The sequence below is a fragment of the Elaeis guineensis genome, chromosome 1, assembly GCF_000442705.2.
Source record: "Elaeis guineensis isolate ETL-2024a chromosome 1, EG11, whole genome shotgun sequence".
Taxonomy (NCBI): Eukaryota; Viridiplantae; Streptophyta; class Magnoliopsida; order Arecales; family Arecaceae; genus Elaeis; species Elaeis guineensis.
Window position 1 is genome coordinate 164476874 of NC_025993.2, and position 20083 is coordinate 164496956.

Below are 20083 nucleotides of genomic sequence, written 5' to 3' on the forward strand. Positions count from 1 at the left end.
CTAATCGCCGGCTTGAGGATGGCAAGGGAGCTTGGGATCGACAGCCTTAGGGCATTCTCCGATTCTCAGCTGATCGTGGGACAGGTCAAAAGTGAATTCGAGGCGCGAGATCCAGCCATGGCAAAATATCTTCAGAAAGTGAAGGATCTCGTGACGCACCTCAGGTATTTTGAAATCTCCCACATCCCCAGGTCGGAGAACGCCCGGGCCGACGCACTCTCCAAGCTGGCGACCTCTGCTTTCGACTCTTTGGGCCGGACGTTAGTGGAGAATCTCAAGCAGCCGAGTATCGACAAGGTCGAGGAGGTGCTACAACTGACGGCCGAACCAAGCTGGATGGATCCGATTGTTCGGTACCTGACCGACGGGATCAGCCCTGAAGATCCCGCGGAGGCCAAGCGGCTCCGATGGTCGGCCTCTCAATATGTGATCATGGATGGCCGACTCTACAAAAGATCGTTCTCCCTTCCCTTGCTCAGGTGCTTGGGACCGACCGACGCAGATTACGCACTCAGAGAGGTGCACGAAGAAATCTGCGGGAATCATTTGGGGGGCAAATCTTTAGCCTACAAGGTCCTGCGACAGGGTTACTACTGGCCCACCATGAGGAAGGATGCGGCTGAGTTGGTTTAGAAGTGCGAACCATGTCAGAAGTATGCCAACATACAACACCGGCCAGCCAGCCAAATCGCTCCTATTGCTGCTCCGTAGCCCTTCGCTCAATGGGGGGTCGACATTCTCGGTCCTTTCCCTCCAGCATCGAGCCAAAGGAAGTTCATAGTCGTCGCCATCGACTACTTCACCAGGTGGGTGGAGGCCGAGCCCCTGGCGCAGATTACCGAACGGAAGATGGAGGACTTCGTCCAAAGGTCCATCATCTTCAGGTTCGGACTGCCGCATACCATTATCACCGACAATGGGCGACAATTCGACAACCAAGACTTCAGAGACTTCTGCGCGAGGTTTCATATCACGCACCGACTGACTTTAGTTGGGCACCCACAGTCCAATGGCGAAGTCGAGGTGACCAACCGGACCATACTACACGGGCTCAAAATTCGACTGAATGAAGCCAAAGGCCTCTGGGTCGACGAATTGAACTCCATCCTGTGGGCTTACCGAACGACCCCCCGTGTTCCGACCGGAGAGTCGCCTTTCAGCCTGGCCTATGGGACAGAGGCAATGATACCGCTCGAGATCGAGCTGCCATCAACTAGGATCGAGCAGTATCAAGAGCCGAACAACTCTGATTATCGGAGAGCCGACCTAGACCTCCTCCCCGAGCTTCGGAGTGAAGCTCAACTTCACATGGCTTCATACCGACAGAGAGTAGCCCGATATTACAATGCCAAGGTCAAGCCAAAGCTTTTCAGGCCTGGGGACTTAGTCTTAAGAAAGGCAGAAGTCTCGAAGCCCCTAGACCAAGGGAAGCTAGCTCCGAATTGGGAAGGGTCCTACATGGTAGCGGACACCTACGGACCAAGGGCTTACCGACTGGAAACTCTGGAAGGGAAACCGATTCTCCGGACCTGGAACGCTGACAACCTGAAGTTGTATCACCAATGAACTTTGTACCTGTTCATTCGGAATGCAAATCCAGTTCCAAATTTCGGAGTTTTCACTCTTCGACTGACGATCGGCGCTCGTCAAGAAGGCCGAGTCCCGACGTCCCGACTCGGACTTAATGTCCACATGGAACCGATGGCCCGATTGCCGACGATGCATCAGACGCTCTCAAGTACCGAACCGTCCATGACAACGGGAGTTAACACTCCTTCTACGGTCAAACTTTCGGGCCAAACAATCGGCTAACTTGCCGACTGAGCCCCGACCAAAGAAAGGCTTAATGCCTGCGCGATCGCCGTCGCGACTCACCGACCAAGCTACGGCCGGTCGAAGGATATTCGGCTTACCACCATCTATCACACGAAGCGACCACTGTCGCGTTCATGACTCACCGACCGAGCTACAGCCGACCGAGAGATATTCAGCTTACCACCGTATATCACGCGGCGCAGTGTAAGTACCCGACACAAGGGTATCGGGATCCGACTTATCATCGTTTCCCCGACTGAATGCGTCGAACGACATCCGACTGAATGCGTCGAAAGAGATCCGACTGCCAAGTCTTATTCGACGATCGATCGGCTTTCGACTCGACAAGTATGCCCGACTCACAGCCGGGCGAAGGACGCCCGACTCACAGTCGGGCGAAGGACGTCCGACTTAGGCCCTCGACCATTGAAAGGCCGATCCAAGATCGGAACTTGTTCTACCTTCATGGCAGTAAGAATTATCGAACGTCCTAACTGATCTATATAGGTTAGCGACTTACGTGTTCAAATGCATTCCACAACACATGGAAAAAGAAAGACATGCAAGAGGAAAAAGTTCAAGTCCAAAAAACTTCGACTTTGATTTCATTAAGGATCAAGACAAGTTTACAAACTGGGCCGAAGCCCGATTACAAGTATAACAAGCCGAAGCAAAAAGAAAAGGCAAAAATCGACTAATCCTCAGAGTCGGCCTCCTCCACTAGATGACGGCCGGGGACGGTCGGCGAACCCGCTCTGGCTTCGACAGTCGGGGCCACTTGATCTTCGGTGGCTTGCTCTGCATCTTCTTCGGCTTCCGCCCTGGTGGTGAGGCCTTCTGACGTTGGGTCGGCCGTCTCCTCCGCAGCTGGGGCCTCTGACTCTGGCAGAACAATACTGCTGAGATCAAGCTCCGGGTACAGGCTTCGAATGGCTTCCCGAGCATCCTCGTACCCGACCCGATACGAAAGGAAGCCGCTCTCCAGAAGCTCTTCTCGGTACTCTTCTGAGTCACGGAAGTCTTCGACGGCCCGACCCATGGCCTCCTTCGCCGACTCCGCTTCTACCCTCACGATGTTTGCGTCGGCCTGGGCGACGGATAGACCTTCCTCGGCCTTAGCGAGATTTTCGAGGCTTACTCGAAGCTGCTCGCGGTCGGCCTCCAGCTCCTTGGCGAAGCTGTCCCGCTCATGCCGAAGCCGACGGACGGTCCGGGACTTCTTCTTCACGTCGTCCCGGGTCGACTGCAGCTCCGACTCCGATGTCGCCAAGGCACCCTTGAGTCGGGAGACCTCCTCCGTAAGTCGGGAGACCTCCCCCTCTAGTCGGCCCTCCCGTTCGACCGACGTTGCAGCTGGTCGACCAGGATGACCTTGTCGGCTTCAACTGCCGCGACCTTGTCTCTCCAAGCCGCGCGCATGTCACCGAACTTTCGATATCCGGTCTCTAGCTCAGATATGTTGTAAACCAGCTGCACAAAACAGAATCGGCCGTCAGGAGACCGAGCTTACGGAAACCACGTTGGAAATGAAGGAAAGAGGGACTTACCCGGATAATCATCGGATAGAACGAAGACAGCATATCGGAGACACGCTGGTTCTTCATCGCCTCGATGTCGGCGGGAAGGAGGAGCGCCTGGCACAGCCTCCTGGCCAAGTCATGGTTGGCCAGGCCCGATGCACCTTCGGAGAGTGGGAAGTCGGTCGATCCTCCACCGTCGACCGACCGTCCTTCGTCGTCCAACGCCATAGGGGCCTTCCCTCGGCCGGACGCCCAGGTCCTGACGTCGGAGCTGGACGGCAAGCTTGAGCCCGATCGAGTCTCGACTGACGGCGCAGCAGCAGCGGGTGCAGGTCGCTCGGGCTCGTGTGCCTCCTCCCGATCCTCCTCTGCCGGCTGAGCAGCCGGTGCGCCATCGACCGACTCATCGGCCGCCCTTCTTTCGGGCGAAGCAGCGCCCTCGCCCGACGGTCCCTCGGACGGGACTTCGACGAGCACTGTCGGCGCCGACAGTGCGATGACGGGCTCCACCCCCGACCCAGTCGGTTCGCTCGGTGGAGCTACGTGGGGCCTCTTGGGAGGCCGCGACGGCCCGGCCCCTTGCGCCGGCCTTTTCCGGACGGCGTACTGACGTACGTCGGCTGCCGTCAGTCTTGATCTCGGCGGCATATCTGCAAATGACGACAGGCAGTCAGCATCATAAAGAAAAGACGAAAAGAAAAAAGGGGAAGAAAAGCGAGAAACTGACCTAGGCGAGGGACCGGGCTGAGGCCGGCGTCGTACAGGGCCTGCTCGATGACGAGCTCCCTCTGCTTCGGCACCGAGATGTCCTTTAGCCGGTGGAAGTCCTCTCGATCTTCGGCTTCCACCTGACTATTCTCGATCGGTTCGGTTCGGAGATTCTCCCAACGGACAGGGAACCCCCAAGGAGTGGAAGAGGATGCGAAGAAGAACTGGTTCTTCCATCCGTGAATAGACGACGGAAGACCAGTAATGAAAGAGAGCCCCTTCCGAGGATTGAAGTACCACCACCCTCGGGCTTTAGGATGGGGTCGGAGGACGAAGAAAGCTCGGAAGAGGGAGATCCGAGGATCAGTCGGCAAAAACCGACACAGAAGAGCAAAACTGACTATTAGCCGAACTGAGTTCGGCGCGAGTTGCGCCGGGCACAGCCCGTAATAGTCAAGCACGTTTCGGACGAACTCCGAGACCGGAAAGCGAAGGCCGGCCCAGAGGTCCTCAACATAGAAGGCCACCTGGCCCTCAGGCGGGCTGTTGACCCGACCGTTGGCACCAGGGGCGAACAGTCAAAACTGCTCCAGGATGCAATATTGCTCTCGGAGCCGATCGACGTTCGACCCCGAAAGTGAAGAAACCTCCACCTCCGGGGTCGACCGAGGGTCGTCAGTTGGCTCTCTCGACCGACCGCCTCGTGGAGATGTTCTGGCCATGGACTGAAACAGATGACGGGAAATGAAGAAGGAGGAGACGGTGAAGATGATGATGGCCCTCAGAGGAAGAAGAGGGAACTCCTAAGAAGAAAGGAAGCATAGAAGAGTACCTGGAATGAGGGATTACGCGGGTAGAGTCTCGCAGCGAAGTGTGGGGAGGGTAAAAACTTGGGTACAGGCGACCCTGTATATATAGCACCCCCCAACGGTCGAGATGAAGGCGCGACCAACGAGGAACTCCCAGATCGTGCCATGTGGCATCATCCGGGCCGTCCGTCGGCCCGACGGTTCGACGCACCCATCCTCAGATCAGGCCACGTCACCTCCATCCGCTCCAACGGACCCGTCCCAATAGCCACACGCCACGTGGCACAGAGGCCGTGACGTTTCGTATCCCCGAAGGGGCGGCGGGAACGACGGTTCCCCTTCCCGATGGGATGAGACGTCTGGCGCCGACGGGATGAGACGTCTGACACCGACTGGACGTCTGACACCAGCGGATCTCCCGACATTCATGAGGCACCCGTCATCATGTCCCCCCCATGGTACGATCGTCACATCAGCCCACGGGATGGTCGGAACTCGACACGCTGGTAATCCACTCCTTTTTGCCCGACGTCGCTGCCCAAACAAAGACATTGGCCAGCGCGCCATCCGACTCAGGAGTGGAGGGGGGCAACTGTTGGGGAATACCGACCGACCCCGCTCATGCTGACTCATCGACGGCTGCCGACCGACCGACGGCTATCGACCGACCGGCGGCTACCGACCGACCAACGGCTATCGACCGACCGAGGATACGTCGGTCGGGCGGACCTTTTCTGCTCTCCCAACCGACTGCACTATGGAGTCCGATGCCCGACTCCTGCGACGTGCCCGACTGACTGTTGGATGGGCCCAAATTTCCACCCGACGCCCCTCAGTTAGCCGCCGACCTATGGTCGGTCTGCTCCTCCAATCGTCGTACTACTGTCAGGGACCGTCAGTCCTGACGGCACTGCCGCCTAGGGGCATTATCCCACCTAGGGTATGGGTCAATCCTAGCGATTTAACAGCCCCACGGCGATTTGACACATCTACGGCGACTCTGACAGTCTCCAGTGAGTTGACAATTCTTCAATTGTCCACGTCATTAATGACGGTGCCATACCATGCTCCACTATATATATCGGGGAAGGCAACAGTGCTAGAGGTCCGGGCCGAAAACTATCAAGCTTGCGCTCTCTCTCTCTTTCCCTCTCTCGTTGAGCTCCTTGTTTTCTTCTCACTGTTGCCTAGTCTCCTCTCTGATTTGACCGTCAGAGGGTCCCCACCGGAGCCGCCTCCGATCAGTGCGGACTTTCTTTTGCAGGCATCCGTTCCCGGCGACCAGGCGACGAGGAAATTGGCCGCAACACTAGTTTAAAAGTCTTAATCTTGCTTCCCAAACAGAGGGTTAACCTCAAAAGAGTGATCGAAACTAAATAGGTTGGATTGGGCCCCGAACCAATAGTGGTGCCAATTTGGGTAGGGTCGAGGTCAAATATGTAAAAGAAACAATGGTCTCGTTCTTGTACCTGTAGTGTCTTTTGATCTCTCTAGCTCTGATGGATCCTCTCTATTTAATGTTTTTGTTGCTGCAGTTTATGATCTTGCTAGATGCATCCATATGTATAAAAATATGCTTAGGATTTGTTTGGTTGAGGTATATCAAATTACATGATAATCTGATAATTTTTAAAAATTATTTATTTAAAAAAATGATTGTGAAAGAAAATAATTTTTACTATGTTTGGTTGGTCGAAAAATAACTCCGTAAAATAACATTAGAAAAAAATTATTACGTTTGGTTAGAAATAAATCTATATACGAATATGATCAAATTTATAAATATACTTTTGAACATAAAATATTTTTTTAATATTAGTATAACATTGTCATCTCTAATTAATTTTTATGTAATGACTATAATCACATATTCCTTTACATAATATAATTTTTATCTTAATTTTTTTACAAAAAATTTTTATTGAATAAATTTAAAAAGATATCAAAACAATTTTAATAATTATATATTTAGCTTTATTAAGAATATTTTTATTAAGTATATATTACCACTACTCAAAAATTTATCAAATACCAACCTTCCTATGGTATTCGTTTTATCTTCTCTCTTTGAAAAATAAGCATGGAGTCCATAAATTTTTTACCATCTCTTTCTTCTCTTATTTATACCAAATATGATAATCTAACATGGGAATTATTTTTTCATACCAGATTATCTCCAACCAAACAGTCCCTCAGGGGATTTAAAGAAAACTTCTTTGAGTCATGATATGAATCCTAAAAGCATATAAAGGCTTTGAGAAATTCTTTGTACACCGTAGGTGGCATAGAAAATCCGATGTGGAGCGCACTATCTTGTTCAATTGGTCCATGTAGTCACTGCTTTCCAACGCATATTTAATGCCAACAAGTCGATTTTTTTCATTTAAAAATATGATGAAAATATTCCTATCCATTGAAAAAAATTTATTACATCCTGTGACGTATTATAATCCAGGATATCATAATATGATTCAGGATATCATAATATGGAAGGAGTCTTTTTGTCCAACGCGTATTTAATATCTGTAAATCGGCTTTTTCATTTGAAAATTTTGAATAACGAAAATACTCCTATTCTTTAGAAAAAATTATGACATTCTGTCCATATTATGACATTCTGTGTTATATTATAACATCCTGTGGATAAAAATTATGATTTTCTGGATATCATAATATGGAAGGAGTCTTTTTGTCCAACGCGTATTTAATATCTGTAAATCGGCTTTTTCATTTGAAAATTTTGAATAACGAAAATACTCCTATTCTTTAGAAAAAATTATGACATTCTGTCCATATTATGACATTCTGTGTTATATTATAACATCCTGTGGATAAAAATTATGATTTTCTGGATGCAAGATGCCTTAATATGGACATAGGATGTCATAATTTTATCAAAGAATAGAAGTACTTTTGTCATATAAAATTTTTAAATGAAAAAATCGATCTACAGATATTAAATATGTGTTGGAAAGAGATGATTACATGGATCAATCGGACAAGACGGTATACTCCACGTTGGATTTTCTATACTGCCCGTGGTGCACAAAGAATTTGCCTAAAAGCTTTACAACCCATGGTGGGGTCAGTTCACCTGCACGATCATGGAAGCCTTTCTTGGTCACCGAACTCTAGGAATCCCTGAGCCAAGGGAATGATACTAAGCGCAAAGAATTAGATCTATCATTTCTTTAGATCTAAACCTACCTATCTATGTCTCACTCTTATATGTACTAGGAAGAAGAGAGGTACTCACGTAAGGATCATCTCCTTCCAAAGTCCTCGTGTAACTAGGAGTTCTTCACTCGGGCCACTTTGATGGACATGAGAATTCATTTTAAACGTATGTAACGAGGATTCATTTTAAACGCATGTCATGGAAGTCTAGGATCTTGTCCATGATATCTCTACATGCACAAACATACTAAGAGCATTGTTTTTGGCCTAAAAACTCCAGCAAACTTTGAGCCAGGGGACACTTCGCTCTAATACTTCAGATCTAACCATTTTCCTTTTCCGTTCCTTTCTTTTCTTGGAGGACAAGTCCATGACACTTCTTTCTTTTCCTGATTTTCTGCATGATCTCTTTCACCTAAGGCGCCTTGTCTCCTATATATTTATTAGATTAGGTCTAGGGTTTGGTGAGTTTTAAGGAATAGATAAGAGGAAAAAAAAAAAAGTTGTAAAGAATTTTCTTCCAGTTATTTCGCTGAACATAGTTATTGAAATGATGTGTTGGTTATACACACGTCTTAACATCTCTTTAATTGCAGCTAACCGTCATGCCATAGCTCAGATGTTACATGAATCAACATTCTTCCTGGTATCTAAAGAAGCATAGGATCACAAACATAGAACTGAAATAAGATTATCCCAACCAAGATATGAATAATTCAAAAATAAACATACAAGATCTCTTCTGAAAGCAAATAAACATACAAGGTCAAAATGAATGTTACAATCAAAAGCTTATAAACCAAACCCATATATCATACAGGCCTAAGAACTGCTTACTAGCCTCAATTCTTATCATCTGATTCTCTTTTAAATCTCATGAAAAATCAATGCGATAAACAATTTGATCATGATCTCTTCCTTTCGATTGGTAATGCATGGGGCAGCATAAGTTTATTGTGCATGTACAAGGAGGCACCTGCCCAATCCTACCCTAATGGTGATTTCAAATGTTATGATAGAATTCAACTAAAAGTATATCAAACATTTATTCAAGAAAGCTGCTGTGCACCTTACATATGCAAGGCATGATCAACAGAAAATCTCCAACAAAAAAAAAATGTTCTCAAAACGAAAAGGGACATTTAATTAGTGTAGCGAAATATACCACTTCATAGAGTTGCATAGAGAAGGTGACGAAACACCAGAAAATAGAGTCAGGGCTTCAATCGATCACGATAGAGATGACTTGTCTACTGACTTAAAGGAATCCATTCCAGTTCAAGCTCTATCTCTCCGGACTCGACATTTTGTAGCTTCAGTGACACCTCTTGTTTAACCTTCCCATCAACGATGTTGATGGTGCTATCTTTAGCAAGGGCATTGTCATTCGATTGCAACCACTTCCCTATCTGCATGTCAGCAAGAAGATCTGGATCTCCAAATGCCATAGCAGCTGTGATCATTGGTTGAAGATCAACCTCAGCATCACCCATTAAGTCATCCTTGGAAAGCATGTCATGATCAAACACTTGCTGTAACAAATGAGAAACAGGATAAAATGTTACCCAAAAAAAAAACCACCCTCAAAAGAACATTAACTAACAAACTCAGGATATAAAATAATAGAGGTTCAATTTACATTAGCTTCTGAGGAAGTATTGATTACTTTTATTAGGTCATTAGCCTCTACAAGGTGGTAGGAAATCATGCTATAGTACATTTTTAACATGGCAAATATTCTTCAATCAGTGCAACAGCGTGGGTATTATTGATTGATTGATTGATTTATCTATTTATTTTTATCCTATTCCTCCTACATGCCCTACCAACTCACCATGGTGGAGCTTCCTCGCCACCCTCCCTTAGGTCTCCAACTACAACAACTACTAGATTATCTCAACCAGATGATCCAGCTCCCTCCAACAACATCTGGTTGCTCAATTCCTCTTGGACAATCCTGTCCTACACCACAGCCCAGCTTCTGCCGCTCTTAGTTGTCATTGGGTATGATTCTTCCCTCCTTGACGTCCTCTACTCTGTCTCTGACTGGCCTACGTTAGCTTCACCATCCTCTCCAGGATCATGACCACAGCATTGGCCACATCAAGGACCACTTTTTAGACCGTCTGCAAAAGCACTAATTCTCTTACCTCTCTCTAACTCAACCGTAGGTGATCGCCGCCTGAGGCTAAGAATGCTAGAAGTGGGGTGGGGTCCTTAAGTCCTCTGTGGGCTCCTTGCTCAAGGTGATGAGAGAACAAATCAAAACAATCAGGCTTGGGAGGGCATGGTGGGTTGAGGAAGGGTGGCACTTCAGAAAGGTGGTGAAGTTTGCAAGGGATAGTGCGGATGGTGAGGGGTGGCCGTAATCAGCTTGCTTGGTTGCTCTGTGTCTGTCACCATCTTTGACATACATTCGATCAAACTATGGACCGTAGGCTGTACAACAGGGCAGATATAAACAGAAGAACTGAAAATAAGGGCATATTTAGAAGCACTCACCAATTTCAAGGGCCCATATTTTTTAGGAACCGCTAGCTTCAGCTCCTCATTCCAAACCGGATTCAAATTGCTATTAATTACGGTTGTCTGGCCCGTCTGCAGGTATCCATCATCTTATGAATTTTTAGAATGATTACAGGAAAATTAAGAATAATAATCGTTCCTGAAGAAACACATTTCAAATTGTTTTCCCCAAAATAAGAAATGATTCGATGTTTGCAAATAACTGACCTGTTTGCCCAGAGTCAAGACAACGTAAGGATCACTACTTAGCATATCCCTAATAGCTAAGTTAGTGCCTTTTATAACTTTGACCTTCAGTATTCCAATGAACTCTTCCATGCCAGCCTGGGAGAACTCCAAAACCACGTGATTAGGATATTGACAGGTGAAACAGACCCTACCCAACAATGTCAGCTGACATAGTTATGCCAAGGGGCAATGACAAATAACATAAAGAGTGTCGAAAATCCTTCTAAAATTTTAAAATAACAGTACATGTAAAAAATGGAGCCTTACTTGACTCAGATCTAAATCAAACCCACTTTCTGTATCCTTTCCAGAATTACAAGATCTGAAAGAGCTGGAAGAGCTCTTTGAAGAAACAATGCGTAGACTTGGTTTCAAAAACTCTTGCAGCTCGTACTTCGACCTTTTGGATGAAAAAGTGCTTATACATCAACAATAATCTCATTATATGAGAAATAAGACATTGACTATCTAATATAAATTCAACCTGATGAACTTTGTACGCTCCTCATGACTTGCGTCTGGGTTAGGCTTGGAATATCCTTGTGGAAGAAAAGCCTCATAAATTGCATTGGCATAAGAGTTTCCACCCACCTCTAGCATAGATTCAATTTCATCCTCAGTCCATTCATCTAATGACACGGACAGAACCTGATAGTCAATGACAACAGTAACAAGAATTAAAACTTGCAGAAACAATAAACAAATTGGGAGCCTTTTCTTATAACAAAATGGAGCATTGCTAAAACTTAATAGATAAATTCCCTACTAGAAGGAAGACTAATGTCAAAAGATACATGCAGAAAATAGTACATAACCATGTATTCAGTAGAGTTTCTAAATTTTTTTCCTTCAAAATAAGGCATTTCACCAATGAACTGGCGGCGTGAGTGTAGAGCCTGGATACATTTACTTGATCTTCATTCTTGGAGGAGTAGCCTTTATTTCTTATGTAAATTTTTGAAACAATGTTATCTAACATTTCAAGATTTTAAAAACTCGATCTTCTTCGACGAACTTCAAACATTAGGTATGGACAAGGATGGTACCAAGATATTAAATTGCTGCCATGAACAATAATAGGATGAAGCATGAAAAATGAAACTGCTGAATCAACGGTCAAAACAAACATGAGAAGCACCACATATGTTACCTTTGAAATATGTGTGCCAAGACTTCTATGCACTCCACAACATTTTAAGCATATAAACACCCCAATATTCGCTGACCTGAAAATACAGGCAATGAATTACTCAAAATGCAAAATCTTACCATAAGGTTATACTCTGGCTTTCCTTTGATGGGGAAAAGGTTATTACAACAACTAGATTGAGGCACTCAACGGGAATCACCAGTTGATCAAATTGTTTTTCAGACTTTAAAGAGTTATTATTGTTGCAGACAATGACCACGAGTTATATATTAACAACATATTGTGACATTAGATGACTTTTAGGAGATAAATGAAATAAGTCCATGACAAAAATGTTGGTAATCAGGCTTGGCTCAGGCTAAGTAAATTCAGGCTCTTGACAGGGCTGTGATCAGCATTTTAGGCCCAAAACATGTAAGATCAGGCACATGCCACTCTTGGCCTGGGTCAACCTTAAATTAATAATAATATTATGCAGTGTAAATGTAGTAGTATCTGTGCATGTGCGTGCATGTGAGCACATGTAATGTAAGTATCCAATAATCTAAAGTAATCCTCTCCACTTCTTTTATTATGTTTTCTACTCTCCTGCTGCAATGCATTCAGCCATGGCAGCCCGCAAACCTACAACAGGTCCGATTATCTCCATTCCCTAATGGTACCAATAATTTCTCTCATTGCATGTAGTACATGTTTTGCGCACTTGCATCTTCACTCTGAACAAAATATATAGTCAAAATAGCAGTCATACATTATGGAGGGGAAAAAAAACTGTGTGATCACAAAATGATTAGTACAATGTTGACCTACTTAGATTCATGCAAGTTTCGTCATCTCAGTGCCGGACCCTATACCAGTAAAATCCTATCATAGTGTCGGTACATGCAAGGTTTTAAATCTCGTGGGACGAGACTGTCTTGATTTTCTCATGGAACAGGACGCATCGCCATCTCGCCCCATCCCAACACTTGGGACAAAAGATGCCTCAAGGCGTCCTGATCGGAATGCTGGGACGCTAGCAGGATAGCCTGTTCCAACACATGGGATGGTACCCCATCCCGGTGTCCCATAGGACATCCCACTGGGACATGAATCCCTAGGTATATGGCTTGGTACGGTATGATAGCGTCAGTATGGGATGGTATGGCCAAATCACCAATTCATGGAATGAATTATTTGAGCATTTGGACCACTACTTTCAGATAAGAGTAACTTCAGAATCAGAGCATTATACCAAACAGGTAGGTCTTATACTATTTATTGATATGTAATAGTCATTGAAGAAAATCATATTCACCTCTTCTCAAAAAATATATTGCCAAACTCAAATAATTTGTGAATCATGAATTGAAGATCTGTTGGGCTGCAATGCATAAAACATGGGTACAATTAAAGGATGGCATCTCGAGAGGTCATACATCACATGGTTTTACCCTGTAGAAATGTTAGTGGGCCAGCCTGTGGATCTGTTTATATACGGTTTGGGGTTGCTAGATCAGGCCCTTTTTTCTTTTGGGTATGACTGAGCCAGAACCAGCCCATTATCAAAAAGTATGGCTCGATATAATTGTGATAAAAAATTAAGATTAAGCATTTGAGGGTATCCAGCCTTAAGCAAGCAAGAAAGCATGCATGCATGAATGCACGTACAAACATATGTATATGTACACATAGATATATAGGTATAGACATGCCTTAAGCAAGCAAGAAAGCATGCATGCATGAACGCATGTACAAACATATGTATATGTACACAGAGATATATAGGTATAGACACACGCATGCGCACACATGTGCATGCATGCAAAGGCACACAGCATGGACACACACATAAATATACATGGACATATGTATGTATATGTATAAATATATACATATATACACATAATTAGGTATGTGTGTGTGTATATGTGCATATACATATACATATACATATATGCAGAGAGACCTAAGCTAGGACCAGTCAACCAGATTTCAAGTCGGATCTAGTTTAGGTGAAATCGGAAGAAAGATTTGACACTGATGATCCGAGCCCTTGAAGGTTACATACTAAATTGCTTGCAAACTGAAAATCATATGATTTGGAGATTCCTAACTTATGCATCAAGTCATTGGATAGGAGTCTCCAAGACAAGTTTAGTAAAATATTTGATAACCTAAAAGTTACCGCAAATAGTTATTAGTAAAATGCTGGACAGCCTTGAGTTGTGGCAAAATATCATGGAAATATTGTGGGCTCTTGACAGCCATCACAAGCTATCATCAGAAAATATCAAATCTAAAGTATGATCAGAGACCACCTTCAAGAAAAAATCAGACATGATTGAGGATCATGACAAACCATTAGGTCCATTGCTAGAAAAATGTAAAACAAGCTCAATGGTCACCATGCATCATTATGAAGGATAGCAAACCACTTTGGTAATCTACAAACCATCACTAAGAAGATATAGAGATGACCAGAAGGGTAGTCAAATCATTGTTAGGGAAACTTTCCATCAGGCAAACATAATTTCTGCATTCTGCACATGATTTTTAACGATATACCATTAGTTCAATGAACATAAATGCTAGTTGCTTCATCCTTTCTGAGCAAAAGGGGGTAAAATACCAAAATTAGATGGCTGAAGAAGTGCTTGAAGAATAATTCATAACATGAGATAAGAACATTTGAAAGGGGAGGTGAATCCCCGGTCTTCAGACTCAGTAAGAATAAAAAATAAATAAGTAAATCTAAAATTTATTCAGTTAAATTCGCATCTGATAACTTTGATTGTACCCTCTCATTCATGGTGAACTAGAGTCAACAAGTATCTTTGGTTTCTTCTCTTCTTGCTGCTCTGAGCAAGTCTTTTTTTTCTTTTTCGATGGAAATGTAAAGGAGAAAGTCATAATGTGATAATTATAGGTTCCCTCCAGCAAACTAACTTCCTAGTTTACCAGAATTTCCTTCAAAATTTACAACTTGTTATTACGGGAGTTCCTTTAAGTTGTCTGCTCTGACATGACTTACCAATAATCTTGTTGACATTAATGCTTAAAGCAAATAGCAAGTTAGCTGATGATTTCTGTTAGCATGCAGAAGAATTGGTGTATTCCAATTTTCCCTCCCTGTGCCCAAGAATCTCCCCATGGCATTGTTATCACATTGCTTAATAGCAACATATGTTCATGTTTGGAGATGGTGTTTTCACTTTTTCTCATCAAAGAGCATCTATAGTGTCACTCTTAAATGAAGAAACATAGCCCTCTTCAATAATCTTTAGGTCTTAGGGTATATTCTTAATTTTTCTCATCAGTCTTGCTTGCTTGAGCGATATGTCATACCTCTGACAAACTGATAGAGCTTCAGTCGAACACTTGTCCTAATAGCAACGACTAGATCAGATTCAGTATCATTAGCTCATTGGTGGTCCTGTGTACTCGACCATCTCTCACCTTGATTGTGTTGCCTACATTCATTGCTCCCCTTGCAGGATCATTATTTGCTTGTTCTTCTTGTCTTCTGCATCTATCTAAAGCTTCATGCATGTATAAAAGTTGACTCGGTTGGTCATTTCACTAATTGGTAGACTAATCTACTATGGACCTGTGATTTCCAAAAGTAATGTTCCTATCTCCTGAAAGAACAAGAAGCAACAAATATGATTTGTTTGCCGCTTTGACAAGGCTGAGCATCTTGAAGTCTTATTTTGTTGCAGAAGTTTGTCTTAATTAGCTACTCTCTAATATGGGCATCATGTTTCCCGCTTCTCTTTATCGTCACAATTGGAGCTAAATATCCAGTCTTCCACAATCAGATGAACTATTTTAAGAATTCAATATTGGTAATCACTTTGTTCTCCACCTACCTCTCCTTCTCTTTCTACACACGCATGTATGGGCTTTTGGCCTCACTCCATGTGGCATCATACGTTATGGGTTTATGTGTTTTCTCAAGATTTAGTTAACATCTGGAACATCTCAAACAAGCACAAAATGAAACTATTCACTATAAATAATTATAAGCTACATTTGAATGCTTGAAATTCTAGAATTATGGATATACATATTTGTAAAAGATAGAAGCACTTACGCCCATTTGGGATCTGGAGCACCACAATCTGCACAAAAGCGATTATCCCTTATATGCAATAACTCCTTCAATTTTCTTACACTAGCTGTTCAGAGAATGCCACAGTTACAATTCAAAGCCATCCAGAGTATTCTAGGCCAAGTGAACTAGAAAAACAGAGAATATGGATAATTGTTGAATCATTACATTAAGCTAATAATTGCACAAATGCCAATTTTATACAGAAAACAAAACATCTTATTTTAATGTGTCTATGTACATGCTTCGTTAAAACCCTGTTCATTTGCTCAACCATGTTAGTGAACATTAAGACTACATTTTTTTGTATGAAACCAATGCTAAGCATGTGCAAATGGCAATGTTTTGCAGCCCTTGAGACTTTTGCCACATAATGCTTCATGCTGATAAGCAGCTGATATGATTTCAAGAATTCAGTTCAGACTAGGCGATTACTCATCAATAAAATAAGTAAAAAGCACATATAACAACAATATGAAGAGATTAAGGGGGAAATATTGATTACTTTGTCCTGATTTTGACATTTTGGACTTTTGAGGAGTGGTGGCTTAAATGTCTATTTTCTTCTGTGGGAACAATATAACAAAGGATCAGTTAGCCAAACTCTGGAAGGTGGGGTAATTTTGTTGCTACGCTGTTACGTACTGGGTGCCTTTGAAAAAAATGCTGGTGAGATATGGATTGGGATCAGTTCAGGCTAAGCTGCTAACCTCCTGCCCCCCTCTCCACTCCATGCTGCCATACTACCTATGACAATCCTCCATGTATTTTCCATAAAAGCCCATCAAGTGTTGGCATCCAGATCTGCACAGTCCTCCTGAGGAACCCTAAATAAAAAGCACCTAATTACTAACAGCATAGTTTTTTTAATTTACAGTATCCTTTCATATCCTAGTAATCTATGATTAGTTTTAACTTTTAATAAAATGCTAAAGAAAGTGATCGATTGGCTTGTGAAACTGCTTTTACAATTACCCCAAGTGTTCCCCTGTATCGTGATACATAAACCCAAACTAACCTGGAGAGTGATTAAGAAGTAAGATAATGTATTACAGAATCTTGCATTCTGCCACATGACAGCTTCTCCCACATCTATTATCAAGATTCCATAACAAGTGATAATTGCTACTTAAAAACTTATGGTTCACTTATGGGTTCAATAAACTGTGATATTCATTCTTCATGTATAATGTTTACCCTGTATCTCAACTTATGTATTCAACTAAATATTTGACCATCAACGCAAATAATAGCTACCCATGAAAATTCACCGCAGAGGATAATCATCATCTTACCTGGGGAAGCTTTCTCCTTCTCGCTCATCCCTCCTATAGCAAACCTCGATAACCCAACAGAGCTTACCTCAATATGCACTTTCAAGGAACAGAAGAGATCAATTAAAGATAAACAATAGGAAAGGAATTCAAGCTTATAAGAATATGCATTCTCTGCTCGCTTGTAATGCTTGTCCTATCTAATAAGAGATGATGATGATGATGGAAAATGAAAGATGTTTTATGCAGTTTCTTATTTGAGAAGGTCAAAAATTTTTGCTCAAAAAAAAAAAAAAGAAAGAAAAAAGCTCAGACTTCTAGGGGCACAACCTTGCTTAAGAATATCTATACAATTGATCCACAAAGAGTGACAGTACACAACTCAGTCTAATCCTTTCAACAAAACCACAATAAATAAATAAAAAAATCAAACGCTATGTGCACCACGAAAAAAGAATTGCCCTAAAATTGTACATTCAAGCAGTTTTAACGGTTGGCATTTGAACAAAATCAATACTCAGTTACATATATACCTAAATGTCAGGTAAGCATAAAACAAGAATTCGACAAGCCAAATCAGAAGCACCATTCCAACGAGTCCTGTACCATTTGCAAAGTATCCATTACATTTCCTATTAATAAAGAAAATAAATAACGTATAGAGAGATAATAGGGTACATACATTACACCGCTCCTCGCATGTTTTTCGTTGGCGATCATTTAATCCAAAAAAAAAAAAAGCTTTGGAAACATAAGAATCTTAGAATCATCAGAAAACACCGCTCCTCGCATTGATGATTGACAAATAGATAGAAAAAAGTGCACACCGAAACGCGTTCAGCAGCAATCTAAGTTATTGCTGATCTCTAGTAATCACTTATAACTGCCACAATGAGATCTTTTTGCAATTATTCGAGAAAAAAAAGAGGAACAAACAAGAATCGAAACTAGAAAGAAAAAGCGATCCTTCTCAAGAATTACTCGAGATGGATAAGATCCAACGAATCAAGTGAACAGAATTCCTCGCAAAATGCGGCCAAATACTGACAAAATCAAAATTTTAAAAAACTAAAGATCAGGTCTTTAAGAGATCAAAGATCGCATACACGCATGAAAAAAAAAAAGGAAGGGGTGAGAGAGAGATCGAAGCCCGAAGGATCAGCGTACTGAAAACATCCGAGCTGAGGAATTTCTGCAATGGGGCTCGATCTTACCTGCGATTTTTCTGACGAGGATTTGTTCGAGATCCCTTCGCGGAGCTTCCGCAAATAAAGAGTTTGGCTCGATGATTTCAAAAGCGATGTACAAATTTAACAATATTAAAGAATGCTATCGGGGATGGGAATGGTGTCCGGTTCTCGTACATATCAAACATATAACAGTGGGGTTGGATACGAATTGGGCGCTAATATTTCTATATTTATATTTATTTAATATAATAAATAAAATATAGTTATAGATGTTATATCGAAAATATGAATAAAATTATATGTTAGTTGGATAATATATTTTATATAAATTGAATAATAAAATTTAATAATTATAGAATCAAAATTTTTATTAAATAAATAATAAATCAAATTAATAATATATTTATAAAATTATAATTTTTTAATAATTAATAAATATTATATAAAATTATATAAAATTTCGTATAGATTCAAATAAAGATCAGTTATCTATTTTTTATTTATATCCAAATTAATCTGAATATAAAATTAAAATTAAATAAATATTATTAATATTATTTTAATTTTTATTAATATTTTGAGATATGATTTGAGTACAATATAGTGCACGTAGAGTTGGTACTTGTGATGATGCTCAAGCATGGGAGGCAACTCAACTCTCTCTCTATTTTAATTTTTTATTTTGAAATGAGTGCCAACTATAAGAGTATATTAATATGAAAAATGCTATAGAATATGTTGAGTATAAAATTTATTAATACCCGTGGCCAATCCCCTCTTGCCATGCAAAACAACATATTACAGTTGTTTGTCTTTATTTTATTCAATGGCAATTATTCTAATCGCAGTTATCAGTTGGTATGATAATAATTAGGAATTGTTTCAGGATGGGGCTTTGACAGAATGACCGTTTCTTTACGCATGCACTCGGTGTATCGAAGGCAGAGGTCATGCGCATGCTTTGCTGCAGCTAAAACTACTTGACCTTTTTCTTTATTGCTTTGATCAATACATTTACAAGTGAATACGTTTTGGAATATAAATGGATGTATAAAGCTTGTTTTTATGTGAATAATGAATGTATTTTGCTTATAATAAACCATATACTTGAATTGAGCTCTATGATATGTGAGTATGGATAAAGTAAAGCTTGTATTTCATTTAGAAATTTGTTATATTTGCATGTGCCTTGTGAAAATAAATATTTTCATGACATGTGCACATAGTTGAACTCTTTTATAATGGGAATCAAATAAGGCCAATGTTAAAACTTTTGCACTAATCATTTTTTTTGTCTCTCTCCTTTTTTTTTTTTTTTGATAAATCAAGAAATTAGATTACTCTTGACTAGAAGCATTATATGGTATAAGGCCAATCAGGTTGTAACTAGGTACATCGAAATTCCATATGAGAATAGCTCCATGGTCAGCAATAAAATTAGCCACCTAGTCTGCTGGGTGTTTAGTTTTTCAACGGCTATAGGTGACATGGAAGGATGAGAACTTATCAGTGAAATTTATGAGATTTAGAAGTAAGAGATGGAAGTCGGTATTTGTGGATGATAATAGAGTGATCGAATCAAAAATCATGAAA

General features: G+C 42.0%; 1 protein-coding gene across 3 annotated transcripts; it reads right to left on the reverse strand.

Moving 5' to 3' along the window:
* Positions 1 to 9050: 9050 nt before the first annotated feature.
* Positions 9051 to 18688, reverse strand: LOC105060481 (ADP-ribosylation factor GTPase-activating protein AGD12). 3 transcript variants are annotated; one of them, XM_019845811.3, is made up of 11 exons: positions 18515 to 18681; positions 17983 to 18183; positions 17834 to 17900; positions 17322 to 17399; positions 16009 to 16093; positions 11934 to 12009; positions 11268 to 11431; positions 11051 to 11183; positions 10763 to 10879; positions 10532 to 10627; positions 9051 to 9561 (listed from the first exon to the last, which is right to left on the reverse strand). In XM_019845811.3, the coding sequence occupies exons 4-11, from the start codon at positions 17347 to 17349 to the stop codon at positions 9280 to 9282; spliced, it is 981 nt and encodes a 326-aa protein (XP_019701370.1). In that variant the 5' UTR covers positions 17350 to 17399; positions 17834 to 17900; positions 17983 to 18183; positions 18515 to 18681; the 3' UTR covers positions 9051 to 9279. The 3 variants fall into 3 exon arrangements, with proteins under 3 accessions (XP_019701370.1, XP_010942504.1, XP_010942505.1); XM_010944202.3 differs by lacking the exon at positions 17983 to 18183 and having other exon boundaries at positions 18515 to 18688; XM_010944203.3 differs by lacking the exons at positions 17834 to 17900; positions 17983 to 18183.
* Between the last annotated feature and the right edge of the window lie 1395 nt (positions 18689 to 20083).